The following is a 20,606-nucleotide window of genomic DNA, read 5'->3' as shown; positions in this document are numbered from 1 at the left end:
GACTTGTCAAAATGTATACATGTTATAAACAAAGACAGACAGGGTTAAAAGGTGCAGAGGGGAGGGTCATGGGAGGACAAGCAGGGAGATTGAGAACATCCAAATGATTCTGTGACCCGTACCAGCCATGGACAGACTCAGCCACTGCAGCTGAATCTAACGGTGCTCCTCAAAGACAACCAGTGAAAACAGAAACACTATGCTGAGAAGTACAGCATAGTTCCACTAAGAGCATAAGTGATCTGAGCAGGCATATTCTATTGTCTATGTTTGCTCACTTTTAACGAATTAAGCTACATCACTGCTGGAAAAAAAAGTGTTTCTAGAAAGAAGTACTTTTTCAGTAAGGTTAAGACAAGGTTGTGTTATCCAGCAAGTCAGAGGAGAGAGAAAAAGACTGTGGAGCACTATGACACAGTGGAAGGAGACAGAATGACTATGGAGCACTGTGACACAATGGGAGGGGACAGAATGACTATTGACCACTATGACACAGTGGGAGGAGACAGAATGACTGTTGACCACTATGACACAGTGGGAGGAGACAGAATGACTGTGGAGCACTGTGACACAATGGGAGGAGACAGAATGACTGTGGAGCACTATGACACAGTGGCAGGAGACAGAATAACTGTGGAACACTATGACACAGTGGAAGGAGACAGAATAACTATGGAGCACTGTGACACAATGGGAGGGGACAGAATGACTATTGACCACTATGACACAGTGGGAGGAGACAGAATGACTGTTGACCACTATGACACAGTGGGAGGAGACAGAATAACTGTGGAACACTATGACACAGTGGGAGGAGACAGAATAACTGTGGAACACTATGACACAGTGGGAGGGGACAGAATGACTGTGGAGCACTATGACACAGTGGGAGGAGACAGAATGACTATGGAGCACTATGACACAGTGGGAGGAGACAGAATGACTGTTTACCACTATGACACAGTGGGAGGAGACAGAATGACTATGGTGCACTATGACACAGTGGGAGGAGACAGAATGACTGTGGAGCACTATGACACAGTGGGAGGAGACAGAATGACTGTGGAACACTATGACACAGTGGGAGGAGACAGAATGACTGTGGAGCACTATGACACAGTGGGAGGAGACAGAATGACTGTGGAGCACTATGACACAGTGGGAGGAGACAGAATGACTGTGGAGCACTATGACACAGTGGGAGGAGACAGAATGACTGTGGAGCACTATGACACAGTGGGAGGAGACAGAATGACTGTGGAACACTATGACACAGTGGGAGGAGACAGAATGACTGTGGAGCACTATGACACAGTGGGAGGAGACAGAATGACTGTGGAGCACTATGACACAGTGGGATGTGGTTTCTCTACAAGTGCTCTTCAGAGAAGGTTCCTCTGCTTTATGTAAGGCACTTTAGAAGGACAAACACTGTGAATTTTATAAGGCACTTTAGAAGGACAAACACTAGGAATTCCTAGTCATTTTGAGTAACTCTGCTGTTTTGACACAAAACAACCCACAAGGACATTGATCACATCATGTAAACATATTAGCAATCATTTCCAAGTGAACAGTTTGGGAAATGCTTTGGAACTGCTTTTTAGTTAACTCAACTTGAAGAATCAACAGTCTTTTCTTTCCACAACTGAATTCAGTCATTAATATTACGCAGGAGAAAAAACGTTATTTATTTGAAATTAGAAAAGGCTCACAGTAACATAGCTAGAGTTCAGTCCTGCCAGATTACAGAAGTGACCTGATTACTTTGATGACACGCTGCAGGTAGCAGTGAGGTAATAACAGAAGTGAGGCAGCTGGAAAGCGTTTGCTAACTCATCTCTCACACTGGCCTAGGCTATTTTGCCCCTGGATTCTTCTTCTTCTTCATCGCACTTTTTCATTACCACACCAGGGGTTCATCCCTGTAATTTAAACAAAGCGGCGATGAGATATTTCTGGAACAAGATCAAAGAAATTCCCCAACGAAAAGGACAAAGCGGACAGTGCGTTTAAGGCCAACCGAAAAAAAAGAAGAGAAAAAAGGAGCAGCTGTACAATGACTCAACTTGTTAAAAGAACTAATAGTTTAGCTCTGATATAGTCATGACATAAAAGGTCTAGTGCTTTTACCTCATAAAGGCCAAACGTCAAAGACATCACTCCAACTTTCGTTTGTTTCTCCAGTCCTTACACTGCAGTTTAAAGACGAATAACGTGCTTTTTTTTTTTCTTTTTTTTTTAATCAGCCAGGTACAGGGCAATGCTGTCAGAAAGACAGGAGAGATCTGAAAACTGGCCACGATTAAGGAGCTGCTTGAGTGTAACTAATGCTCTCTCTCTCTCTCTCTCTCTCTCTCTCTTTCATTCCCATCTCTGCTGATGGATTTCCCCCAGGGTCTCATTCGTCTCACTCCGGTCCACACACTCATCCGCGGGTGGTTAGTGGAGTGAGACAAGCAATTCCCATGCTTTTGGTTTGTTTATCTCAGTGCTACTTCAGAACAGCGCTGAGAAGTTTGACCTGAAAAGTGTTGATTTGGGTCGGTTTGATTCGTAGCATGTTGTAACACCGAGGTGCATATTCACCCCCTTTTCTCAGCTGGAATTTTTCCTTTCTCAGACTGAATTTGTCAATAAGACTGATGGGGTCAGAAGTGAACATAAACACCAAAGCAGCAGTACAAACCCGCTCGGTGGTTTGGAGCAGGCCAGGACGCTGGCTCTGCGGTTCCCACAGGAGGCGACTGGGCGGCACCTTCACAAACAGAGACTAACTCCTGATTCGATACTGGGAACGCTCGGCAAGGCGAGCCATGGAAAGCTCTTATCTGACTAAGCAGCAGCAAAGCGGGAAGTCACCTAAATGGCTGCTTAGACAGCCGGTACAGACAGGGAATGGACAGCCCTGATAGCAATGCCACTGGAGTACACAGCGCTGGAGAGCAGCGAGCTGGTCTTCACCGATTGGCCGGTCTGTATCAAAGCCCACATAATGCCTCTCAGTTTTATCTGTAACTGGAAATCGGTGACCAGTAGGCACTGTGCCCCAGAGTTTGCCTGACAGTCTTATGCTGTTCACCTCAAACAGAAATATTACATCGATGCCTGTGAGCATTCTCCAAGGCTTTTGATTTTTTTTTTTTTTTGACCGGTCCGTGTTTTTGTACTCCAAACTCTTTCATTTCTGCCAGAACCATTGCCCAAGGACCAGAGCAGTTATGTCAACTGACAGATAAACAAAGCAGATCTGGATCGCACCAAAGGTTACATGGCTGAGGTACAGTGTATGAACAAAAGTGAGACGGGAAGGACATAAGGGAGCCTAAATGCCAGCATGAGACGCAAAAAAGGGGTTAGCATTTAGCTGCGTTAAACATGCCATTCTTGCCTGTTCCCCTGGCCAGAGTCAGAGCAAGCAAGCGTTTCAGTTCTCCCCTGGTTCCATACCCCCTCCCCAAACCACTCATCTGACTTCCACTGCTCACCACGTAACAGCCAAACAATGAATGATCCATGAAAAAAAAAAGCCCTAAAACACACAGACAGCTGAAATAATTTGTGTCCTGGGGAGGAAAAAATGTTTTGAGAGGAGAAAGTTGGTTTTAAGAGTTCAGTCCCAGGAGGAAAAAGGAAGGAAATCGAAACTGTAGCGGGGATGAAAGGAGCCATGAGAGACGTCCCGTGACAGTGTCATCTCCGTTATAGAAATGAGTACAGACGAATAAAAACAGTGTAATAGCCATGCACATCAAATCTCCAAACAGTGCCTCTATTGTGCTGGGTATTATATTAGAACATTACAATGTTTTCTCTGGACAGACTCTCCCTGCTTTGCCAATCTCATATCCTTTCCACTTTTCCCCCACTCAGCTGTCACTGTAAAATATTTCTCCATGTACATGACCAGATGGGAAAAATTAAGGGGAAAAAAAACGCAGATAGGTCATGAGAAGCCTAGAATAAAAAGTAAAGTAATAATAATAACAAGGAAAAGAGACAGAAAACACTGTTGAGAGAAAACACAGATCTAACACTGACTCTCTGATAACATTAGCTGCCAAAAGTAAAGCTGTGATGAAAAATAATAATAATAATAAAATATAATAAAGTAAAAAAACGTCAACCACTAAATGTCTGAAGACAGTCAGGGCACCAGTGTCAAAGGGCAGGTCCTCCTTGCACTGGAGAGGATATTAGATCAGTGCTGTAGGGAATCAACACTCAATCCCTGTTTCATTAATCTTATAAGAAAAATGTCACAATAACTGAAATTCTGATAGCAGTAAAATGCTCTGTCCCATCAAGTGAAGCTAATCCTTGCAGCCGCTAACAGATTCTATACAAGACGTCACATCATTGTGGAACGTCTGTGTATGTCGGTCTTATAAAAGAAGTCAAATGTGTCAAAAGCTGACCTGAACACTGTTCTCAGCGCATGGGAGCATGGGGTAGGCCAAATCAAATTTCCATAGCTAAAAGCTCCTCAAAGACACTCCCTTTCACAAGAATGCCCAGGTAATTAGCGGCTGCGGGACGGGCTGCTAAGGCACTTTTCTCCAGCAATCAAGAACTATTGATCTCCACCACGAAAGGCTTATATTAGCTTAATTAGATTTTATTGTAAATGACAGTTTAATGAAAAAAAAATGAGTGGGGTGGAGAAGGTGCAGGCAAAGATAATGACAGAATATGGGTGTATAAGTGAAAAGGCAGTCTCCAGAGAAGTGGAACAAAAGCATAATGGTCTAATGGAGAGATTTACCATCACCAGACTGTGAGCTGTGAGGTTTTCACACGGCACAAAATCTTTGAAGAATCAAACACTGCCCAAGCAACCACATTGCTATAAACAAATTATTTTTTCTTTTTATTAATTAATTAATTAATGTATTTATTTTTAATTTTCTTTTTAAGCGAAGTAAATGAAAGCACACACAGTCAGAATAGAAATAGCACAGGTTAAAATTCACTCTGGACTTCTACATACATCAGTTGAAAAGGGGATTCACTGTCATGCACCCCATTCACGAGATTCAAAGAAAAAAAGGAGGGAAAAGAACTGAAAAGAGAGTTCAAAAGAAGCTCTGAAAGGCGGTACTGAAAAGAGGCATCGAGCTTGCTGCGGCAGATCCGTTTAAAAGTTTTCAGTTATGAGAGGAAAGAGACCGTCTCTGTTTCAAGGTGTGTCAAGGTTAAAAGGAGAGTGTTTTCTCCTGTCTACCTGACCTTACATTAGGGAGGAAAAAGCACAATGGCCAACACAAAATATCCAGACCAGTAACACAATACTGTTAAATATATAAGGCCCCCATACACACAAAGCCTGCAGCACTGCCCCAGACACATCATACCAAACAGAGTCAAACATCACAACTGCACTTAACACATACACACAGGGCTGTGAGAACCCCTCTTTAAGAATGTGAGATGTTTATTTTTAGGTGTGTAATGTCAGGAAAAATGTGGGTTATTCCTGAATCCAGCGGTCTAATGTGTTGTCCAATGTTCATTAAGACTCCATGGACAATAGCTGTGATGTGAGGCAGACCACTGCAGTGTGGAAAGAGAAGGTTATGTAGTCCTGAAGCACTGAGGGTAGAGTGTGTTTACCTACAGCAAATAACCGCATGTGTCTCGCTGCGTGTCGGCTCTCCAGGACAAACAAAGAGCCCTACCGCTCTACTGGGGAGGGGAGTTTTACCATGAGCGGAGAGGAGCCCAGTTAAACACCAGTCCAATTTACAAGCCTTAAGCTAACAACACACACACACACACACTGTCTCACAAACTACAGTTGGCGAGGCACAGATGATTACAGATGATTACACTCTTCCGTAACTTTTTAAAAAGACACTGCAAAAACAGGGAACTTTTCATTTATTTCTCATTTATGTAGGTATACACGGTGCATCACCCTGTGTGCAAATTTTTGCTTTGATTTTTTAATTGCTTTTGCTTTTGAGGTCTTTCTGGAAAACAGGAAGACAGATGATTGACTGAAAAGCATCTGAGCCACTGACAAACACCTCGAAAAGGATCACAGTGGACCTGATTAAAAAACGGTGAACTTTGCCTTTAAAGAGAACTAGTTGCAAACCGTTTTTTAAAGGACATAAACGCTAGACATAGAACGAATTTATGAATGTTTTCTTCCCATAAATGTCTGAAAGGTCATATGGAGGCCGAACGCCATATAGAATAAAGGTTCAGATAGAATAAAGGTCAACATAGAGGACGGGAGGTAACTCAAAATGACAAACTAACCATAAACATAAATTCAGTCATTTGGCACATGACCATAATCATAGAAAAGTACAAAGTCATCCAACGCCAACTGGCAACAAGGAATCCAGCCTGCCCCAAGCTGTATTTTTTTCTTTCTCTGTCCTCATCAGTATAGTGTATCAGACATGAGAAACACAAGCAATACACGGGCATTATTTGGCTGGTGTCCAACTGCAGCTAAAAGAGAAGGTTCAAATGGAGGGGAAGATGAGACGGCCTTCTGGGAGATGTCTTGGCTGGCAGGGACACAAAGAATGACCAAAAACACACTTACACACACACACACACACACACACACACACACACACACACACAGACACCCACAAAACATTTGAAAACCGGCGCGTAGAAGAGTGTTGTGAGAGCTTCCAGCTGTCAGAAGCTCTCTTAAACCCAGCAGATCCCACCTGTCCTACTTATCTCTGCTGTCCAAGCCTAAGGAGCTTCTCTCCTCTCATATTCTCTCCTTCACTCCCTTTGCCTTTCCTTTCTTTTCTTTACTTTTGTCCAAAGCTTGATCCATCGCATTTCTTCTCTGTGAGTCTCTTTCTCTTTCTCCCCCCCCCCCCGCTCTCTCACTCACTCACTCACTTTCTTTATGTTTTCTCTTTCACACTGTCTCTCATCTCAAAGCTAAGCAATCCTTCCAAATAAAACATGAGGGTTTTCAAACAGCCGGTGATTTAGATAATGAGAAAATATGTTGGGCTTCAGAGGGGCAGTTTCTGAAGGACGGCGCTGTGAAGACTGTTTGTGAGAGAAAAGTGTTGAAGGGGGAGGTTATGCCACGAGGACACCCCTCAGTCTCCCCAGATAAACAAGAGCACGGTGAGCCAACGTGTTTGGAATGACTGCCGGGCAGAGGTCAGGGTGTCGCGTCTGTGTGTTTACAATACGGTTCCCCATCTCTCTCTCTCTCCTTCCATCATCTGCTGTTTGGCTCTGCTTTAGCTAAACCTTTAAGCGTGGACAGTTTGAGGTTTGCCAGACTGAAACGAAACTCTGCGTCTGGGGTTAACGCAGACATCCGCCACATTCTATAGCACCGAGAACACGTTGGCAGGGTCGGCCTGGCCCACATTTTTCACATGTCTGTCAGTACTGTCCAGACCATCCATTAGCTGGGCCAGACCCTGTCAGATCAAGACGAGAGCTTTGCATCCCATCTCCTGTATTACTGTAGGTGATGAGAGAGGGTGTGGTCTTACCTTGACTGGGTAAACGTGTTCTGTGCGTCCTACAGCTTATGCTAAATGTTACTGGTGACCACTGGGGTCAGTGTTCGTGTAAAAAATGAGATTTGCAGTTCCCGGGTAATGGAGGCGAAGTGTGTATGTGACAGGCAAGGTAATGAGCCTTGGTTCCTCTGAGAGAGAGGGAATACCTAGGCTACAAACACACACACACACACACACACACACACATACACACACACACACACACACACAAACAGAATAGGCAATAACATGTGACTGATGGGGTGACCAGCTGTCAGAAACCTGGACAGTGGGAAAAAAAAAAAACAAAACATTGAAGTGTCTGCCAGACCAAATCCCTTCTTCGAGCTCATGATAAAATGTCTAGGGGATACACAGGAGACCTGGGTTTGATTCCTGGTGGTAGTCCACCAGCCTTGGCTAGGCATTTGCACGAACACAGCAATTGGTCATTCTGTGTGTATCAGGGGAGATGTGGCAGTCTATGGCCCTCCCTGGCCAGCATGGGGCTTGTGCAAGCAGTAGGGGACCAGTAAAGCAAGGGAACTGGCCATTACCAAAGTGGGTGGAATGGAGCAAAACTGGGGGCAAAATGAGTGGCCAGATGTGATTGTAATTATCTGAATCTAACAATATAATGTAGCCGACAAATAGTCAATCAAAATTCAAAAGAAAGTCATTTTATCATGAAAATTATGTGAAAACATAGGTTATTCTAGAACTGGGATTTACACCTCAGGAAGTGAAACTGATGTCCTGTAGCCTACACTGATAATTGCACCTAAAATTCTTAACAAAACTCCTTGCTTTTACAGCGAATGTTTTCATTACCTCATGAGTACTGACGTCACTCATGTCGCGTACACTCATCCCCTGATATTATTCTCAGAGCAATTAGATCCGATCCACTGGGGGTCGAGCCACATTTACGTGCCAGCGATAAACTTACAGGGACTGATAGGATTGTATTCTCTCGCTGCATCGAGCGACGATTAACTTACACTCTCCTCTGTCAACGTCCTTCCACGCAGTTCGCTGCATCTCTGTCATCCAATCAATAAGCCATTATGGCTTCAAACAGTGGGGCGAAATTAACTTATTGCACTGCCTGCAGAGTCGGCACTCCGTTAATCCCATTGGCGATGTCTAATATGAACGGGGGGCTCGTTCGGGCCAAGAGAGCGGCTCAATGACAGCACGCGTGTCCTACACCCGCCCGCTACTGTATCCTCACCGTAGAAAAACCGCACCGCGCAAAAATCACCTCTGCCAGTGCGCTTTACAATTAACTGGCCAACCTACAACAGACGCAATGCACCGATAATGAAAGCTCATCTCCGAAGCCTTTAAACTGTGCCTAACGACTGCAGTTAAAAGCAGAATAAGCAAGCGAATACTTACGTAAAAGAATAGCCTACGGATGTCATGTGGATTTCATCCTTTGTGTTATTTTATGTCTCTAAACGAATTAAAAACCCACAGAAATATCAACGTCATGAAGTGATTATGATGGAGCTCAGTTCAATAATTTCAGTGAGCACAAATTACCCTAGAATATTGCAATAAAACTTACAAATGTATACTAAATAGAAAAGTAATGTGCTTCTGCTTGTGTGCTGCTGCTTTATGCTTGTGTGCTGCTGGGATACAAAACCATAAGGTGTCTATAACCTGTTTCACAGCCTGAAAGCTCTCCCTGTACACTTCCACCTCTAGGCAGAATGAGGATGGAGCAACACTGCCTTTCCCCAGGGCGATGGAGGTGAACTCTCCCTCTCTCTCTCTCTCTCTCTCTCTCAGTAAAGGAGAAAAGGAGAAAGGGGCATAAGAGGCTCTCTTGCCCACTCTGAGAGAGGATGGGTAATTTGTTATAGATGTCCATACTCACTCAAAGGACTTAACAAGGGCTTAGTACTAAACTCAGTGTTCAACCCAGCAGGGATGGGAACGTGATATGAGACAGTGGTGTGTGTGTGTGTGTGTGTGTGTGTGTGTGAGACAGAGAGAGAGAGAGAGAGAGACTGACACACTGACCCCTCTCATACTGAAGTAACAGCCAACATACAAGCCTCTCATTAGTAATATTAGACACTTTTCCCTAAAGATTTCATTGAAAAGAAAAAAGCTTTTATTTATTTAATCTCCTCTTCTGCCACTCCATAGTCCTCTATGTGGTCTTCACTCTTTATCTCTTTCTCTTTCTTTCTTGGGACCTCAAAGGGAGTGTATGGTTGCAAAGGAATTCTTTCGTTTCAATGCCGCACCCAAATTTGGAGACAGGAGGGGTCTTCTACATAAAGGGGATGTAGTACACTGTGTATGTGGGTGGGTGGGTGGGTGGCTGTGGGTGTGTGTGTGCGTGTTGAGTGCTATCTTACAGTACATGACTCAGTTTACTGTTTCACACCCCACCATAATAATAAGAATAATTATAATAATAATAAAAAGCCCATAGAACATTAATGAAGATGAAAAAGGAACAGTGAGTGTAAAGGAAGAATAATGTGCTGATAATTATTAGACCCAATTGACTGATGAGACATGGGCATGTGCTGTTCCTAGTCTAGGTTCCATTAGTGCCAGGCTGGCCGACGGAGCACTTTCGTCTCTAAACTGTCTGTGTTCAGCATGTTAACTCCATATGCTGGAGATTACAATCACAGTCTCAGGCACAACTCTGGAGGTGGTAATTTATCATTAAGTTGCTCTGTTCACACTTTATTTCAAGTCGCACTGCCCTAACCAGAGGGAATAAGTCATTTTCTCCCAATTACCAAAGGCCTAAGCTGATTTGGGACTGGCAGCGGCCAAGGACACAGCCGCTCCGTGCGTTACTGTTGTCTCTGCCGTAATGCCCTTTCCAGCAGGATTAACGCAATAGCTGTCATTCCAGTCGAGGAAGGCCGGGTCGCATGCCTCTCTCAAAACAGATCTTTATCCTCGCTTGCCTGGGCTACAGATCCACCTCAGCAACTTTTCTTCTCCCTTCTCCGTCACACCTCCAGCCTGTCCCGCATGCTACATCTGAGATCAAGTTTCTCTCTCTATCTCCCTCCCTCTCTCCTCTCTCTCTCTCTTGCTCTCTCTCGCTCTCTCTCGTTTCATCTCACTTTCTCTCTCTCTTTTTATCTGACATACAGACAGATAGACAGACAGGTGCTCAGTCAGAAAACAGTTGTTTGGGAGTACTGATAAATGTTGGTTTGCAGCACTGGGGTGTGGTTAATATGCCTGCAAGTGATTCAGTCATCTTGGTAGGCAGAGAAAATGTCTCTTGAAAGTTGGGTTGAGACATGAAAGTTGGGTTGAGAACTTTTCGAATTAAACCCAATCTCTTTCTTTCATCTTTCGGAACTTTCCTTGGATACTTTTTCTGATGAGAGTCATAAAACATGAGACATGTTTCATGATGAGACATGAAAATTTGACCTCATACCAAGTGGTGTACGGTAACTGAAATTGCTCGCTTAAAGCACTGTCGTCGGCACTGCGGTAACGTGAGAAAAGTTGACCTCTAGCACTTTTTTTTTTTCTAACCTTAACTCCAAAAATGTTGCTTTTCTATCTCATAAGTTGGTCCATATCCCCAAACACCTTAATCCTCTTCAGCCTCTGCCACGCTCACTCGATCGAAAGCTTCAAGCAAAGGGCTTAACCCAAGTCTAATAAGCTCCGCGCTTCAGTCACGTCCTACAGATAAAAAAAAAAAACCCATTCGATAAGAGTCCACACACACCACCCCAAAGACCACTCCAACCTAGAGTGGAATTAATGACAAACCACAAGGCTAATGCCTGGGCCTTCCATCTGAGTGGAAGATTAGACTGGAACAAACACCTTCTGTCTGTTCCTACTGAGTGAGTGATGGTTCAATCACAGATGGAGCCCGATCAGCAGGATGTCTCTTTCAGTCACATCCACTGAGGAGCAAGGAGGTGAGGGGGTGAGTGTGTGTGTGTGTGTGTGTGTGTGTGTGTGTGTGTGGTCTGCTGCTCTTTACAGTATTATCAGGACCATGGCCAAGCTGTGATGAAGTGGACTAACATTTGACTCAAGCTCTGTCGTGACCTAAGCGACAGTCGAGCTTGTCGGCTCAGGTTTTATTGGACGAACACTCCCAGCAATGGAATCGAATTCTCCTGTGCTATAAAGCAGAACTACAAACTCAGTTCAAATGGAAAAATCATCTTTGTATAGAAATGGTTGAGTCAGACAGAACAAAATGTGACAGCGACTGCACTAAAACCTCTGTCTCAAATCATTTTAATTAAAACCAAAAATCCCTTTGAAAGTGTTGCGAAGGTCTTAATGACAGCAGGTTTTCTTTTAAGCTGGGCAAGATATCGAAAGGCGAAAACTCAGGTAACAGCACCACGGTTTGCCTTTAAATATGACATTTTGGGACATGTGGAATAAATTAGAGAGCTGATTGAATGGTGGCGGTGCGAGGGGGAGGAGGAAGTTCTGATCCAGAGCAGAACGCCAGAACACACGGCCCCATGATCTCATTTTTTCCCCAATGAAGATAACGGGCCACGCGCTCCGCGGACTACAACACCACCTCAGGACACAAGCGGTGCTAACCATATTCAAGTCTGTATCAAATTGTCCGCCCTAATCTGAGGAAGTAACACATTTCCTGTGATCAAAGCTGTGGCCGTGAGCCATGACAACAGGACCCATTCACCGTGAATGGGGAAAAAGCTGTCTCCGGCCGTATCTGGGACATTTAACCCCAAATTCCACCTCATTACCTGTCTGCCAGCGAGATAAAAGTCTTTAACTCCACAAGGTGAGATTCACCTGCCTGTAATCTCTGCACACTGCCGTGTAAATAGCTGCTCCTCTGCTCTCCTCTGGCCTTTTATTATTTTACGACCCAGATTTCATCTGAGATAAACCTGAGCCAATCAGATAAGAGAGCAGATCCGTGTAGGATAAAAGAGAGCAGGTTTGGTACAATGGATGATGGCAGGATGTGGTGCACCCTTTCCCTGCACAACATGGATCAGGTTTATTCCACGTGTTACTGCCGCTGAGTCTGCTGTTATTTTCCCCCCAAAACATCTTTTTTTTGTCTTTCAAAATAAAATTCACACATGGACCTACACTGTCTGACTCTTCCTTTTTTAAAGATGCTGATGCTAGGTTTGAAAGAAGCTAGAGGCCAGATTCTGTTGAATTCTCTTTTCTCTCTCTCTCTCTCTCTCTCTCTCTCTCTCTCTCTCTCTCTCTCTCTCCCTCTCTCTCTCTCTCAGCATATCTAACAGGCTGTTAAAGAGAAATGAAATGATGTGCAGTTGACTGAGCTGATGGTTCCTCACCCTCCAGGCTCTCACTCCCAACCCCTCAGTGGGGGTCTCACCACACCCTCGGGTTGTAACACCCATAACACTGAATCTGCCCCCGCTCCCCCTCAGGCCAAAGGCCCGATAGCTTTGGCAGATGGGTGAAAACAGCACAGGGGTTTCTGCTGACAGCGCAGGCGTCTGGACTCTGGCAACACGATCGGTTCACATTACGCAGACAGAAGTATGTGTCATGAACAGATCCCCCCCTCTCCATCTCTCTAATCTCCACTATTGCTGGATTTGCTGGGAAATAAGATGATGGAATCTGGAAGTATTAACAGATTGCAACATCATCATTTTGTGTTTTATTGCTTAAATATGACCAATATAACCAATATTATCTCCAGCTTCCTCTCTGGAAAAAAAACTGTTAGCAGATTAATCTTTGCTTAATAAAAACCGTCCTGCAATTTTACTCAAAAAAATGGGAAACAGTGTTTCAGCTCCTCTTTGCCTCTGTCACTAAAATCCTTCCTGTCCAAACCTGGAATTCTCCCTTTCTTTCCCCTCTCCCCCAAAAGCTTTATTATTATTATTATTATTATTATTATTATTATTATTGTTATTATACAACGTGTCACTAGAATGGCATCTTCATTTAAGAACTTAAAAAAACAGACATACACTGCAGACATTTCTCTGATAATCTCTTCAACCCCCACCCACCTCCCCCAAATCTGTCAGTCATGTCATGCCCATGTCTGTCAGCAATTCCCGTTGGCACTGCAATTAAATATTATAAATTAGTTTCCCACATAATTTATGGGTATCTGTAATCCACTGCTATGGTCATAAACTACATACACACCCATTGACTAATTAAAGAGAGCCGCTGGCTACGAACATGTGGACTGGCTTCCAAGGAACACGTGTGACGTCTTGAGCAAAAAAGACATCCTGTTTTCACACTATTGCTTTAAACACATAAAAAAAAAAGATTTGATCCTTCAGAATTTTCCACAGTTTTTCAATTTTGAATTCTCTGGAGACACACTGAGATAGTCTCTGTCTCTCTCTCTCTCTCTGTCTTTCTTTCTCTTTCTCTCTCCCACATTCAGGCAGTCATGTAAGGTTATGGAGCAGGAGCAAATAAAGAGAGGAGAGAATCATTTGATTAAAAATGTAATGGAAAATTGTATGAGCATTCTCCTGAGACCAGAGAGGCTGCGCCATGACTAGGAGACCAGACAAAGGCCACTTCTGTGTAACACATCTTTTAAATAACATCATGAAATAAGACTGCTCTGGTCAAACAGAGACAGAGACAGAGACAGACAGAGAGAGAGAGAGAGAGAGAGACAGAGAGAGAGAGGGGGACTCTACCCTTCGATGTTTGCTGACAGGAAAAGAGCAGAAAATCCATATGGATGTTATGAAGGTATGAAGAGGTGGTGTGTGTGTGTGTGTGTGTGTGTGTGTGTGTGTTTGGGGGGGTGGTTGTGCTGTCCCCAGTGGGAGACAGTGGGATGAGAGAGGGGCCCATCCAGTCTGTGGCGACGCATGCCAACTGGCCCCTCATCCGCCTCACAGATGACCCTCACGCATGCCTTTCCCTCGATCACAATCCCACTCTCTCTCTTTCTCTCCCTCTCTTTCTCTCTCTCTCTCTCTTTTCATCCCAAAGTCCCCCCCCCCCCCGACAAAGACATTCACTACATTTGACTGGGTTGTGGAGTATAAAGGAGATAAACTGTGCTTTATGTTATGTTTAATTTTAGCCCAAATGGGGGACTTTTTATTTATGTTGCAAAAGCACTTTGTTGCAAAAGGACAGAATAACAACAAAAGAACCTTTTGCTGAGGTAACAACAACAAATTCAGCAGTAACTCTCTTTATACACACTGAGACATTGATTTAAGAGATTAAGAATGAATCCAAATGCCGTGCAGGAATTGCATTAGGACAGCACATTCACCACAGAGCGTGACGGTTGGAAAACAGGCTTGTGTCCTGGATCAGGTGCCGGAGTGAGACCGACCACTGCATAAAGCTCTTCCTGGGTTATCACGGTCTGAAGTGGACAAGCGCGTCCTTGCTTCCCTCGCCTCATAGTCTCCGACATCCGAGAACCGGAGTAATATGCTATAAATAGAACATTTGATCTTTCCTGACGTTCTAAAGCACCACTTATATTCCACCGCGCCAAAGTGGACAATGATAATGAGCAGAGACGTAGAGGTTACCTGGTAAAAAAATGTTTTACAGGAGAGAGTGGGAGTGGGAAAGAGAGAGACAGAATGACTCAGGCAGGTTTACGCCAACAGGCTTAACCAGGTTTATCTTGTCAAAATCAAAATCAACATTAAGCCTAGGATTACAGTTACATAATCATAATATAACTGCCATAACTGTCATTGATGAGTGTAAAAAAAAAATCATCTTTTATTCATTGTGTCTTTTAACAGATGATTATGAGAATGATTAATCTTTAGAGAACATGAGAGATGAAAAAAATCAAATAAAAGTGGGCAACGTCTGTCATACATCTCGATGCGACCAATTACGTAATGTGGCCAGGAGATGTGGGCGTGAACAAGTGCCTCTTAATGGATGGGACAAGTTCAATCTTTTCTTTTCTACTCTTCTACATTTACACATCGCTCACTCTAATCCTTTGTTCCACTGCAGGCTATAACCACACCAACAAAGGCAAGACACATTAAACAGGGTCTCCCATTTCCAATAGAAAAAATAAAGGAAACAATTGGGCAGAATCTGCTTCCTCAGGGACTGGTGATGTGTACAAGCCAACCAAGCTTAAGAATGTGTCTGTCAAAGGTCCATAAGCCACTTCTACCACAGCAGGACATGGAAAACAGGCCAGGTCTGAGGGAGAGAAAGCCATTGCCGAGTACCATACATGAACGACAACCCAAACACAGCCCGGTTCTAAAGCCCAACTCGCTTAGCAAAACATAGCTTGTTGAAACTGGAATTACTTTTACAGTCACCCTGGTGTTGGTGTAGTCGTAAAATGCCCAGCCTGTTAAAATAACAACACCCCCACAAAAACACACACACACACACACAAAAAAAAAGGTTGTCAGTTTTTCAATGGCCTTCTTGTAAAGCGACAACGCTTAAGCTGGGCAAGCAGACTTTATGTGATAACTTCCGTTTCTCAGATTTTATTAGAGAAACAAAGCCAGGTATTCTTTAAGTCACCAGCAGATGTGGAGTATTTATAAATAAATAATTACATAAATACATAACTAAATAACAACAAAATGCCCATTAAGGTAAGTAATGCACCCGTGAGCTCTGAGGTCAGCCGGCGTGAGCTGACAATGACCAAAATAGCATGCTAAGATTCAGAGTTATCACATGTCCTCCTGCTCTCGAGGCAGGCCCACTGTCTGACACTGATTTGCTCCAGGCTCACAGACCATAGTTTCTTGGACAACATAATTATATGTAGAGTAGTTTAGATGAGGGGGTGAGAAGCATGCAGTGAGGGCTGTAGCATAGCCACAGTATCATTATGGTTACGTTTGAACCCCGTCCAGAATAAGCGACCCGAGAGACGCGGCCAAGCACCCGCTCTCTGTCCGCTGGCCAGATGCCCTCCCGCCAAACCCTCTTCCCTTGGAAAGAAGGAAACCCACCCACCTCTGAAACAAACAACATACATGGTATGCTTTGGCCGACACATTTTTAGCTCCCAGACTCTAGTGAGTGACTGCTACCATGTGCCATGAATTTAAATTCCTCTCCTTCAACTTATTGATTTCGTGAAGCTGAGCCTCCAGCTATGTGGTATGGCTGAGTCTATTACTGTGTTTTGCTCCAATATTACATATGTATTTAGGTTAATTGAATTCTCAGTCCTGATCTAGTGTTCTTGAACTTACTGCTAAGAGGAATCTTCTAGTTTGTTCTTTCCCTGCTATCTTAGTCCAAAGCTCTACTGGATATGCCGTGTGTTTGACCTACGCTAGGGTATTGTGGAAAGTGCATAAGGGCACGAGCATTAACAACACACTCCAACAGTTCATTCTAAAGTTCCTGTTCTATTTGTTCTGAAAACAAAAACAAAAACAACTTCATTTTAAATTCACATACATATCATTTTCCTAAAGTGCACTACCATCTTAAAATCCCTCCCAGTATCACTCCTTGATGTTTGTAGTGCATGTCAGAAACTGGCACTGCAGTGGTTTACAAGCGTATCATTTGTCTCAGGTCAGTGCATGCATGCTTAACTTCTGTTCCCTGCTCTCTCCGCTCCCAGCCAGGCACCCCACCCCACCCTTACCCCACAGCCACCCCTCCGCTGCTCCGTCACAGCGAGGGTCTTGGTGACAGCTCTGAGGCATGCTTGAAAAGAGCCTGATATCTGAGATCCTCCGCTCTTCAGTCACTGAGAGACGCAAGAGACACGGAATGTCGAGGAGTTTCAATCAGAAGCCAAACGCATTTCAAAAAGAATCATCCAAACCACAGATACAGAAAAAAAAAGAAAAGAAAAGCGAAAGAAGCTGTAAGAGAAAAAAAAAACCTCGGAAAAGGTACTTTGTAAAAAGAGGTGAATGAATAAACCTGGTTCTCTATCCATTTATCAGTTTACTTGGCTTTTTATTACCTCCCCCCTCCCCCCAAAAAAAACCCTCTCAATGCATCCAGTGACCCTCGCTGTAAAGGTATTTACTTGCAACATCAAAGCTTGACTGTCTTTATTGGGAAACATGCTCAGAACCATTGAAAGATGAACCCAGCACAGATAACGTTTCAAGTCAGAAAACAGTTTACGTTTTACCAGAAACACCACAGCCATCTTTACTGCAAAAAAACCCCAAAAAACGAAACTGGGCACCAACACGAAAAGGCTTTGTTCTTCTCTTTTATAGCTACTGACCACCTACCAGGAGCCATTTAAAGAAGCATTCACCCCTACACAAGATCAGCTCCTCCAGCCTCCCTCTCCAGCCAAGGCAGGGCCAAAGCCCCATACACTCCCATCCTGCCCATCTCTCCACCAAGATTATCCGACTGAGTGAGCGCATTGAGAGGGAAGAACTGGAGAGGAAACTAGAACTCTCTCTATTCAGCTTGAGGAGATGTAGCCCATATTCAGATCAAGCCAGTCAGCAGAACAGAGACTCAACTCAAACTGTGCATGTGGCCTGAATTCAAACAGGCCCAGGGAGGCAAAAAACAAGAGTCCCAAGGAGACTTCAGTACACTCATAAATCCAGAGACTGAGAAACTGTTTTTTTTTTTTTTTTTTGGTTTGTTAGAATGACTGGCACGAAAAAAAGCATTTGCTTTCTCTTAGTGATCAAATGTGCTCAATGTACACCAGAAATGTGAAAACAGACAAAACTAATATTAAACCTAAGAGAAAAAAAAAAACGCATAGTGCTCTGAGGATCCAAAGCAAGCCTAGCATTAAAGACCTACACCCAAACAGCACGGAAACAAGCAAAGCACCGGGGACTTACTGGCTACTTCCAGCGAGGCGTTATGACTGACTGCCTCTCCCAGGTAGTTCCGGGCCACGCAGACGTAGGAGCCTTCGTCAGGTTTGCTCCGCCGTCCGTGGACGATGCGCAGGAAGAAGAGGGAGCCGCTGGGCAGGAGCATCCGATGGGAACGCGGGTTGTCCCGATCCGTTTCTACCCGCTCGCCGTCCTTGTACCACTCCACGGTGGGCGTCGGCCGACCCTCCGCTTTGCAGTTGAGGGTTGCGGGCTCACCCTTGGACACGATCAGGTCGGAGGGGTGCTCCACGATACGGGGAGGGTAGTCCTCTTGGCGTAGACGGGATCCTGAAGGTAGAGGAAGACACGGGGATCAGGAAAGAAATTATTAAAAAAAAAACAACATTATTTTGTGAGTGTGTAAATTATTAAATAAACAAAACAAAAACATTTGTGTAGGGTTCTTGACTCCCAGGTCAGAGGTGGTCCCTGTCTGCAGTTGTTGTGATGTATCCTTGTTATTGGCTGAACGCTTGGTGTCTGCATCATCTTACTGTCCACGGAGCACTGACTGAATGATGCATCAGTTTAGTAACTACTGAAATCTGGATCAGACTGGACGCTATCACAGTCACACCAGTTACACAGGGGCATAGAGGGAGCAAAAAAAAAAAAACCCCAAGAGGACCAGCTGCCAGATGATAGATGTGATCAAAGGAAAAACAGCTGGTAAAATAAACCTCTGCTTTGAGCCATACCCTTATTTAAGCTATAAACCTTATTTAAGTCATATTGCTAATAACTAAAATTATTCATCTCATATTGCAGTAATTTAAAAAATTTGACTAGAATACACAACACACACAAATGTTCCATAGTTTTCATCAACCAAAATTAAAGTAACAACAGATAACAAAAAGATTAATATTAAAACTAAAATTGAAAGTAGCTGCCAAACGCCTACTTGGTCTCAGGGAGAAACTTAATATCATAATGTTTAAAAAGTTCTATTGCTCGTTCTTCATAATCAACGATGTTTTCATATTAATTTTCAATGTCTTTGATCAACAATGTTAAATCCAGCAGTTAAAAACATTCGGGCTGACCTTTAAAGGAATTACTGAACTACACTAACACAAACATGAGATAGAGATGTTTTTGTTTTGTTTATTTATTTATAAATTTTGGAGAGGGGGGGGGGGGGTTGCTAAGTGAAAGAATTCAGTCTGATGCTGTAGTTACCAGCTCCTGGCTGTTATGCTTGGCAGGTGATGATTCCCAGTGCTGGGGAGCTCACACAAACAAAGAGCTCTCAAAGGAAGCTCGTCCTTCAATTACACTAACCTCTCCTTTGCAAGTGCAGCCGAGCAGAGCTCAAACTACGCAACTGTCATTTTAAAGGCCTGCAAGTTGCCTGATCAAAGCAGCAAAATGAGAGGAAGAAGAGAATGAGAGAGGGGGCAGAGAGACAGAGATAAGGAGAATTAAAAAAAAAAAAGGAGACCACAAAAGTGTGTGCATGTGCGTGCGTGCGTGCTTGCGTGTGTGTGTGTGTGTGTGTGTGTGTGTGTGTGTGTGTTTGTGCGTGAGTGCACGCGTGTGTGTGTGTGTTTGTGCGTGAGTGCATGCGTGTGTGTGTGTGCGTATGTGTGTGTGTGTGAGCCTGGGATGTAAGTTTTGAACTAGGTATATTCAAGGCATATTGGAATTCAGAGAGGTCTGAGTGGTGCAGAATGGAACCAGTTTGTGTTGCTGGAGCAAGTCATTACTTCTGTGCAAAGACCAGTGAACTGTGCCTATAGGACCTGGTTTAAATGCAAATGAGAAGGGCATCCTTAATGCCTGTGGTGAGGGGAATGTGTGTGTGTGTGTGTGTGTGTGTGTGTGTGTGTGTGTGTGTGTGTGTGTGTGTGTGTGTGTGAGCGTGTGTGTATAGTTCACATACTGGCCTTTGGCACTTATTCAGCTCCAATTAAACGGAGCCTCAACTAATTGGCTGCACAGGACCACAATTAATTTACCCAGCATCCCATGGGCTGGCATCGATGTGTTCTCCCACAGCCCAGCAGCCCAACCCCCCTGCTACTGCCCATCCCCATCCCCATCCCCATCCCCATCCCCAGCCCCATCCCCAGCCCCAGCCCCAGCCCCCGCCCCCGCCTCCGCCTCCGAATCTGTCTACTTAGAGAATGTCTTACGCCAGCAGCTAGTGCTTAAAGAGAAAAAGTCAGCAGAATCTTGTCGGACAACAGCCGGGTGAGATTAATCACCCAAAACACAGGCAAAGGGCCCTCCGTGAAATAATGAACCCATTTTCTCAAAATAAACA

General features: G+C 44.1%; 1 protein-coding gene across 1 annotated transcript in view; it reads right to left on the bottom strand.

Annotated features, from left to right (window-relative positions):
- robo1 (roundabout, axon guidance receptor, homolog 1 (Drosophila)) overlaps positions 1 to 20,606 on the bottom strand; it is a 152,015-nt gene that overhangs the window by 108,807 nt on the left and 22,602 nt on the right. The window contains exon 3 of the mRNA XM_030779067.1: positions 18,299 to 18,625. Within this exon, the coding sequence (XP_030634927.1) occupies positions 18,299 to 18,625 (327 nt within the window). The remainder of the gene's footprint in view (positions 1 to 18,298; positions 18,626 to 20,606) is intronic.

This window comes from Chanos chanos, chromosome 7 (genome assembly GCF_902362185.1).
Source record: "Chanos chanos chromosome 7, fChaCha1.1, whole genome shotgun sequence".
NCBI lineage: Eukaryota > Metazoa > Chordata > Actinopteri > Gonorynchiformes > Chanidae > Chanos > Chanos chanos.
The sequence above is the reverse complement of the archived record's forward strand: the minus strand, read 5'-3'. Positions and strand labels throughout refer to the sequence as shown.